The 9,964-nt window shown below is 41.5% G+C and overlaps 1 protein-coding gene across 3 annotated transcripts; it reads left to right on the forward strand.

The window, feature by feature from the left end:
- Positions 1-938: 938 nt before the first annotated feature.
- Positions 939-7,572, forward strand: abhd2b (abhydrolase domain containing 2, acylglycerol lipase b). Of its 3 annotated transcripts, none has more exons than XM_081699529.1 (10): positions 939-1,207; positions 1,653-2,049; positions 2,296-2,471; positions 2,967-3,134; positions 3,539-3,722; positions 3,860-3,952; positions 4,048-4,146; positions 4,479-4,548; positions 4,654-4,738; positions 6,407-7,572. In XM_081699529.1, the coding sequence occupies exons 2-10, from the start codon at positions 1,838-1,840 to the stop codon at positions 6,667-6,669; spliced, it is 1,350 nt and encodes a 449-aa protein (XP_081555655.1). In that variant the 5' UTR covers positions 939-1,207; positions 1,653-1,837; the 3' UTR covers positions 6,670-7,572. The 3 variants fall into 3 exon arrangements, with proteins under 3 accessions (XP_081555655.1, XP_081555656.1, XP_026869712.1); XM_081699530.1 differs by having other exon boundaries at positions 6,472-7,572; XM_027013911.3 differs by having other exon boundaries at positions 952-1,207; positions 6,467-7,572.
- The last annotated feature ends 2,392 nt before the right edge of the window (positions 7,573-9,964 follow it).

A 9,964-nucleotide genomic window follows, 5' to 3' on the forward strand; every position in this document is an offset into this window, starting at 1 on the left:
CGACCAGTAATAGCCAAAATGTATAGAAAACACTCGACCAGTAATTCTCGGAAGTTCCCGTGTTATAGGGTCTTCCCGCTACGCAACGTCCTTACCTATTATGGAACGGAGCACTAGAGAAATGGGCTATTATTAAGCCAAGTTAACTACCCGTGACACCATAGGGAAACTGTGCTGTGTTAGAATTCATTTGGCAAATGCAGAAAAATAGCTCATTAATGTCTCTCCTTGCTCTCCTTCTGAGTGTCTGTAAGCGCTGGTTTCTTGCCAAAACTCAGACACTCCACTAATCAAACCTGATTTGACTAAGATAAAATGAGCCGAATTTTCTCCAACGCCGTTTCCAATTTCTAATGACATAATGAATGCGGGTTGAGCGAGAAATCTTGTCAACCGCCTAGCGTTACAGTGAAGAAATTTAGTGTAGGAATGGCCACCTAAAATGGACACTGAAAGTTTGATAATGTCCTAAGATACCTGTAAGATATTTGGAAGCGTGATATCTCTTGTACTGCAACTGGCATACATTACAAATGCCCATCAACAACGACACCAAAAGTTATTGCATTTCAGTGAGCACGCTTACGAACAAGCGCACCTGCGACTTTACGGGTAAACTGTAAACAACAGATTGAGGCAGTGGTTGGTGATTCCAGCTAATGGCGCCACCTTGTGGTCATTGCTTTTTAATACACGCAGCAAAAAGTAAAGGTTCATCGTTGCTGTCACCACGTATACACTGTTGCTTGTTTGTCAGTAAAATGTGGAAGAATGCACATTTTAAGAGCGGAAGGATTTTAGCACTGAATTAATCTGTCCATCGTCTTTTTTTTCAGACTTTCAAGGCTATTATTCCAAAATTTCCCTAATTTAGGTTGGCTGACATACTTATCGTAATTAATTAACCACTAATGTTTCTGTTAGTACGCCGAGTGTTCCGTCTATTACTGCTCAAAAACCCCAGTGGCAGCGTAGACACCCAAACAATGACGTAGACGTTGCTCTGCTCCAGTAACAGATGCCAGATGAAGATGCCTTCCACTAGGAAACTCAGTTGCTAGGTGCCGTACGAATGCAGTATTTTCTGTTCTCGTTCACTTGGCCTCGTGGCATAATAATGAAGGAGGAGAGACTTACGATAAAGGTAATCTGAAAAAACTGAATGCATCTATGCTGGGTCGACACAAGATTCTGCCTCCTTAAAATGGTGAGTAATACTTTCACTAATTCACACTTTCTTGTGGCGACACCTACCATCAAAGTTTATTAACACAGGTTGTGGTCTACTGTAAGAACTAGGCAGATGCATTAAAGTGTCTTATGTAAAATATCTCAAGCTGAACCAGCGTGACCAATGACCGAGACAAAACAAACTGCCATGTAGCTTTGATAGGTGAGCTGATTAGTTGCATCGTTGCAGTGCGGTTAACGGTCCGCAGGTGCGCTCACATCCTTGCGTAACACTTGTTGCCTTACCGCAGGCTGAAAATAAATGGATTAGAATTCAGCATATGCAAGCCACCACTTTTTTATTTTTCCAGTAAGTTGATTTGGTTAGTTGTGGGTTTTTGTTTTGTTTTGTTTTGTTTTGTTTTGTTTTTTTCTTGTGAATGTTCTAGTATTTTGGGCTTCAGCATTCTTTTCATCTTCAGGTCTGAAGAGCACCAAGAACAGCAGTGGATGAAGTTGAACATATTTGCCAAGAAGAAAGGCACGTCTCTGTTTAATATCAAAGCTAAAGTTGCCTAAATGTTTGGTTGTTTTTAATGTGCATTTTGAAATCTTCAAAATGTAACTAAGCTCAGTCCAAATATAGTTGATCGGTTAGTTGTCCACCATGAGTGCCCATGTGGAGACAGATGCCCAGACCATCAGCACAGACATGCCAGCCATGTTTGACGGCATGAAGCTAGCCGCAGTGGCTGCTGTGCTCTACGTTGTAGTGCGCTGCCTCAACCTGAAGAGTCCCACAGCAGCACCTGAGATCATCTGTCGCGATACTCCCCTCAACCATTATCTGATCAAGTCCTGCTCCATCCTCACAGAAGAGTGAGTATGCGCACCTCTACTAGGACCCGTTGTACAACCCCTAGATACTGAGTGAAAGGGAAAGAAATGGAGGTTTGCATCATTAAGGTGATGCTGCTGTTTAAAATCACTTAGGGATGTCTGTTGGCAAAACTTGAGATTATCTTAAGGATACAGCATTGACTGGACTCAAACCATGACCTTTGGGCAGATCTGCCAAGCCCTAGGCTCTGAGCTACAAGTACCAGCGCTCATATGTGTTTGCAGGTATATTCCACCCTTACTGTGGGGTAAGAGTGGCCACTTTCAGACTGCGCTCTATGGGAAGATTGGCCGGGTGAGCTCTCCTCACCCGTGTGGCATGCGCATGTTCCTTCCCATGCAGGATGGAGCCACAGCTACGTTTGACCTTTTTGAGCCCCTTGGTGGCCATGTAATTGGTGGTGAGTGGCTTTTTTTTTTTTTTTTTTTTTTTTTTTTTTTTTTTTTACATTTAAAAAAAAAAATTGTTGTTTACTGAAATGCATCAGTCCATGCCTGGGGTAAAAATGTTCTGCAAATTTCCTAAATTACCCTGATCTGAGTTCACTTTCTCTTCGGTCAGTCATAGTAGAGGCTGGGCCTTGGATATGAAAAGATGGTATTAGGTCAATGTGAACTATTAGCTTCTGCTTACTTAAATTCAGTAGTATTCATGGGACAGTGCTCAGCTGGAACACATAACATCCCGTCCTAATTCTTACTAACTTATAAAGTAAACAAATAACTACTCCTCAGCTCTGTAAATCAGAGGTCCCACACCAATTCCTCACACACCCTCAGTCGGTCCGTGTTTTTCTCGTGCACCATCCCTCAGCACATGCAAACCACCAGAAAGCAAACAAAGGAACATTAATGGGAACCTACATGCTGAGTGAGTGTGTGCTGTATGCTCACAGATGACATAACCATGGCAATCTGTCCTGGGATTGCTAACCACAGTGAGAAGCACTACATCCGTACCTTCGTGGATCACTCCCAGAAGCAGGGCTACAGATGCGCTGTTCTTAACCATCTGGGAGCTCTGCCAAACATCGAACTCACCTCCCCCAGGATGTTCACCTATGGTAGGACCTGGGTTTGTACAATAACATGTTTGCCTATGGGAAATGGCTGCTTGACAAGATCCTATGACTATTTCATCACTGAACTGGTGAAACTGCATTCTCTTTATTTGCATGGGTGCCTGGCTGTTTCATAGTTTCACTGACCAAGAGGTTAGGAAAAGTGATAACGAGGTAATGACGTAACAGCCCAGTAACTAGGCCAGCAGACATTAATAGAGTTACACTTTTTACATATCATGTTCAATTAAAAAAAAACAAAACTGAATTTATTTAAGGCCAGTAATGAAGTGTAAATACTTTCTGTCCACTAGAGTGTAAAGTACTTAATGTTAATCCTATATTATTAAAGCACTCCACTCCCTGAGCTAAAGCACTGCTTTGATGGCATACACTCTTTCCTGTAGGCTGTACCTGGGAGTTCTCAGCCATGATGGGTTATATCAGACGAACATTCCCCCAGACCCAGCTCATAGTGGTAGGCTTCAGTCTTGGTGGGAATCTCGTCTGTAAGTTCCTGGGGGAAAACCCGGCCAATCAGGACAAGGTGCTGTGCTGTGTCAGTGTCTGTCAGGGCTATAGCGCTCTGAGGTCTGTATTAATTCTTCTAGCATCTTCCATACTGTTCTCTACCTAAGGGGACAGCATGCCTCTTAATGTTTTGTTTGGAATTATTACTTATCTAAGGCTACTTTGTATTGTCTTTCTTTCTTTTGTTTTCATTTTAGGGCCCAGGCGACATTTCTGAAGTGGGACAAGTGCAGGAGACTCTATAACTTCTTTCTGGCGGATAATATGAAAAAGCTAATTCTGTCCCACAGGTGGGTGCTAATAACATGGAAGGACTGGTAATTGTGAGTGTGGTGGCTGCTGAATATTTTTGAGAGTGTGTAATGCTGACATGCTCACCCTGCAGAGGAAGCCTGTTCGGCATGCGAACCAGCAAAATGGAGATCACAGATCTAAGTCGTCTGTACACAGCCACTTCTCTCATGCAGATAGATGACATCATGAGGTAGTACACAATAAAGGTTCACCTAATCACACTTTTGGATCTAGGAAAATGTATTGAACCTTTCATTATGCGTCACAGAAGAGTGAGGTGTTTGTGTCGATTGTAGATATACAGAATATTTGATGTTAGCCTTCCCCAGGACTTCTCAGTAAGAAATTGATTGACTAAAGCATTGAAGACCAGGCTAAATTCTTTGGATGTAATATTTCAAATGATCCAATCATTATTCATGTGCAAAAGAATCTGTAAAAGTCTTTTAATAGCCCTTAATGGGCTACTCTAGTATACCTTCCGGGCTTCATATGAAACTCTGTCCATCTGTTTTCCCTCAGAAAGTTTCATGGTCATGATTCTTTAAAAGAATATTATGAAAAGGAAAGCTGTGTAAATTACATTCACAATGTAAGTATGTCTGAAGCAGTTTCAAAAGGTGATATTTATATTAAGGTGTTGCTAGCAAACACTGTATCGTCAGTGACAATATCCTACATCCTCTCTGGGTGCCAGGTGAATGTTCCTCTCCTGCTGGTGAACTCATCAGATGATCCTCTTGTCCATGAGTCGCTGCTGACCATACCTCGCACACTGGCAGGTATTTCCTCTTCAGGTGTATTACTCGCTTAGAAAAGTGTGTGCCTCATTATTAATTAAAAAAGTCTGTGATCTTTTAAACATGTCTGCTGGAGATAAAAGCTAGCCCAGTTGTATATTCCATGAAATCAGAAAGCAGTCAGTACACGTTTTTCAGGCTGCAGAAAAAGCCTTTGCAACACTCAGATTGGTAAAATTTTACAAAACCTCGCTTTCAGATCATGGATTATTAATCCACCAAAAACAGTACATCTCTTTCTGTCTGAGTTACATCACTGTTTGTTGTTAGTAGCACCTGGTCACTATGGAAACCAAGCAACATCTTTTAATGGATGTTCAAACAAGTCTGTGGGAAAGGACATCCATTTTTATTTATTTACTTTTTTTTTTTTTTTGTATGACGATGCATGGTTTTGAGGAGCTGCGAGTCCTAACGTACCGCTGCTTTGCTTATTGGCAAGGCATGTGGCAGATCTTTTTTCCTTGCTCCACTGGACACATTCGGACACGTGGTGCTGCTTGAGCTCCGTGCTCCGGCACTGGTGCTGAATTTTTCAGGGCCATGCGATCTGTGTACTCCTGCGTGATTATTTATCAGAGCCAGGAAGTCGCCTCCCATCTCCTCAGATCCTCTGTGCTCCCTTAGGGTCTGGCCCGTCGGCCTGCCCTGTGAAGATGGTTCCTTGGATACACCCTGTAATTCTATCCTCATCTTTTCTTTAACCACAAATAAAAGTCGGTAACAATTTAAAGGACCAGAAACCAATTTCGTTCTGTAGGTGGATTTAACATTAATTCGGTAGAAGACATATGTTGTAGGTTCTGCCTACCTAGAACAAAGCCTTTTAGCTTTGAGTCTCTGTTCAGTCTGTCTTTAAAACCATGAAGATATGAGGTTGCTGTTTGGTGTTATTTTGGTTTGTAGAGAAGCATTTACAGGTAATTGAACGACACAACCTAACATCTTGTTATTGATCCCTTCCATAGTAAAGAAGGGAACCTAATTGGTGAACTGAGGGCTTAGGGTACCTTTTATTAACTTATTCATGTCTGTTTACACAGCAACCTCAATGGATTCAGCTTGGTGCTTATTCTTCAGAGTGTAGCTGTTGCCAGTTACGGTGTGTTTTCCCCACATGGCATAAGCGTAGTGCTAATGGCTAATGGGGCGCACAAGAGGCCTGTGTTTTTCACACCAGCTGTTGGTGGAGATGCTGTCATGCTTTTGGCCAGGGGCACCCTATGACTGTCTAATCACATATTAGGTAGCATCGTGCTACTGCTAACCACATATCAAAATTGGCAATCCCTATCAGGGCTGAAGACAGATAGCTGCTTTCTGTGAGTGCAGGCCTGACGGTCACGTTACTGCCTTTAGTCATTTGAGGGCTAAGACTGATTGCATACTGTGATAAGCCTACTGGCTTGTCTGCCTTTGCTCTCCAAAGTGAAAGACAGGAAGGGCTCTGTGCAGTCAGGAAGAGAAAGGCAGCAAGGTGAAACGTGGCTCGGAGAAATGCCAGACCATGACCTGAGATGGAAATAAGTGGCGTGTCTGTTTAGGTGCACTTCATCACCTTGCGTTAAGATTCAATGTCTGTTTCTCTCTCAGAATAACTGACACCATATACATTTTAATCCATGGAAAACTGCCTTTCCTTTTATACAGTGACCGGCGTAGTATCAGACACATTTGCACTAACATTGACCCACCTGGCCTCCCCCATAGAGAAGAAGGAGAACGTGATCTTCGTGCTGACGCTGCACGGGGGACACTTGGGCTTCTTCGAGGGTGCTGTGCTCTTCCCACAGCCACTCACCTGGATGGACAAGGTTGTTGTCAACTACGCTGACGCCGTGTGCCAGTGGAAGAGGCGACAGCTATCGTGCCACCGAGCAACGGACTGCACAGAGCTCAAAAGCGAAACCTAAGGCCTCTATCTGTTCACTCAGAAGAACAACTTAAGAGCGGTTGGGGTCAGTGGCATTAGTTGAATATACAGAAGAAAAATGGGACTCTTGCATGTTTATCACTGTAACCACAGGTTTTCAATACATTTAATGTTGGATCACTTTACACAAAGTCAGCAAACTACACCACAGTCAAGGTAAAGTTAGATAAACAAATAAATGACATCACAAGTTATGAAACATTATATGCTCAGAATGGGCTGGATATTAAGGTAATTGGTGGATTTGAACTGAGATGTGGAAGGGCAAGTGTCACATTTAAAGAGATTGTTAAAAGTGTGATTACACCATCTGTTTAGGAAATATAATGGAAGATTGCAGAATAATTTGCTAAAGATGGAAACACTTTTCATAATGAGCCAATTTCTGAAATACAAACAGGTCTCAATTGTTCAGAGGAACATGAATATTTGGTAGCAACATCCACAGGAATTGAATTTTGTGCCTCAGTTTTGGTTTGCTATACTGTATGGTGAACTGATGACATGCTGCAGGCAAAAGCCATTCGCCAGATGATAAAGTCGATCGTGTTGTTACAGGGGTGATTCTCCGTGAGAAAACATCAGTTGTTTTTATCAATAAGACAACGCTGCCCCCTAGTGGCTCCTGCTGAAAGCAAGAGATTTTTACGATCCTTATGGTGTAGAAATTTATGTAAATTTAAAGAAACCAAACGGAAGAAGTGAGAACTGAGTGCTTGTATATGCGCACACCAACGATGTAGTGGTCTTTTAGCAGTTTTTTTTTTTGTTTTTTTTTTAATCTTGTTGCTGTGCTGATTATTTTTTTTGTGAGCACACTACACTCTGTGTTTTTGTTGATATTTGCTTCATTACTTGCAGTGGATATTAAACACAAAGTTAAGAACGATGTCAGTGTTTGGTTTTTTTTAATACCAAGTGACAATCTGTGCCATTCAGTTGTGATTTAAAACTGAAAACTGACCAAGGTCAAGACATTGGTGTTTTGCTAACTATTATTAGATTTTGATTTCTAGAACAGGAGATTTAATAGTGGAACAACATACAGCTATATTTATATTAAGCAGCTACGCGGCTGCAAGTAGTTTATGGCTCACTCGCATCAGGCAAATTCCTCAAATCACCTAGATATCTGTCATTAAGCCACTCTTGGAAAAAGAGTAGTCTGGATTTGGTTCAGTTTTCTTTTTTTTTTTTTTTTTTAATCCCCAAAGAGGAAATTGTTTTTCAGACAGGAAGGCCATAGCCATAAACTGACATTGGTGGGGGGGACCAAACCTCCCCAGGGGGCAGAGAATTCACTAACTCATGAGCTGAAATAATTATTTATATATATATATATATATATATATATATATATATATATATATATATAAAACAGTTGCAAACACAAAGTAGTGTTTTATTGTTGTGAATGTGAATAGGATGTCAATGAGGAACAAATGTAAACTGTTTTAATAAGTACATGGCTGAGGACATTCTCAGTCCAATACAAGTATGTGTGTCTTATAAGCATGTTTCTCAGAGCAGGGTTTGCGCTGCAGGTATTGGACCAAGAACATAAAATCCCAGAAGGACAGGACGTGACGACTGTTGAGAATTTGCCTTTACTTTAAAAGACATCCTTCTAGGTCCACTTAAACTGAAGGTAAACATTGCTGATATATTAGTGCCAGCATTCCACCAGGAACATCATTGGGATGTAGTTGTAGTCATCAGAGCACAGGCTGTCATGGTACAGCATAGCCTTCCAGTGAAAGGCACTTGGAAGTGTAATTAGCTGTTTCATTCTAGAATTCTCACCCTGTCTCCTTAGGCCCTCATCATCTGAATGACATTATATTCTGCATCCTTTACTCAGTCAGGCCCAAAATATCTGCTATCTGCTATGCAGAACTGAACTTGTTTGGTGCTGGGGTAGTATATCAATGGAACAGATTGGCCTCAAACTGCTTCAGTTAGCTCCATTTACATTGTTACAGCATTTCAGCAGAATGCCACATAAGACCACACTGACTCATTATCAAGTATTATCCTTTAAGTGATCAGAACAGCTGACAATGTGTGTTGGAAGTCTACATATAGTTTGAATCATGCATCATCAATGCTGCAGCAAATATTATGCATACAAGATATTCAGATATTTCAGTTTATTATAAGGATTTTTCAAGAAGATCAAAAATGAGTTAAATAATATATTCCAGAAAAATACATATCAGCTAAGCAAACTTTTAGATTATTTTTGAATAAATCGTGGAATAAACATGAAGTTCTTGGTGTTCAACTTGTCATGGAACACCTCCTCCCAATGCTCACGTGATACGGCCCGCCGTGTGCAGTGGGAGTTCATTGTCTGTCTCGTTTGTAACCACACCTGCACCTGCTTTAGTCTCGTTATGTCTGTCTGTATTTAAACCGCTGTAGGAGTGCCCTTAGTTGTCAGTCACTGCCCATGTATGCATCCGTGCTCATGTTATTGGTATTCGTGTTAACTGTTGATGTCACATGTGAGTGGCGATCTTCTTTATTGTTTGTTTAATAAACGTCTGTCACCGTCGAGGTAGTCTGTACATCCTCTCCTTGCCCTATGACACTTAGGTCGTTACACAACTAAGACATAGAACAGTATTGTATGTGATTAAAAAAACATAAAGATATATTTTTATGTTTAATATATTTTTAGCAAAAAATGAGCTGGACCCTCAAAAAACAATTAAACACAGGCTATGATGAACAATCATAAAATGTTATTTTATCATTAGCACTTTTACAAAATGTCAAAAAAGCTGACAGTTTTTTTAAAATTATTTTTTATTATTATTTAAATTATTGCTTGAGAGAGGTGACTTGTCATTCCTCTTCATTGTCTCGTCTCCTCATCTTGCTGAGGCTGCTCTCTGTCTCGGAGCTGTGAGAGGAGCTTGAGCAATCTGTCTCTCTCTTCCTCTTCCTGGAGCTACTTTGCTCCGTCTGGCTACTGCAGCTCTGACCCCTGGCAGGAGCAGCACTGGAGCTGTGAGCTGTGACCTCAACAGGATCTCTTGGAGTGTTTCCAGGCCAGGAACTGTGCTGAGCTCGGTCATTTTGTGCCGTCACAGAGACATCGGGGTTAGGTGTCCTGGAGGCATCAGTAGATGGTGGCGTATTGTAAAACGGATAAAATCCAGGTGTGAAAGAATCACCTGCCATCTCAAAGCTGACGCTCCATGCGTCGGCCTTCCAAGCCGTCATGGCAAGCAGAGGGTGGTCCCTGCCATATTCTGGCACCATGTAGT

Source organism: Electrophorus electricus, chromosome 16 (assembly GCF_041902795.1).
Source record: "Electrophorus electricus isolate QZ-2024a chromosome 16, ASM4190279v1, whole genome shotgun sequence".
In the NCBI taxonomy this organism is placed as follows: Eukaryota; Metazoa; Chordata; class Actinopteri; order Gymnotiformes; family Gymnotidae; genus Electrophorus; species Electrophorus electricus.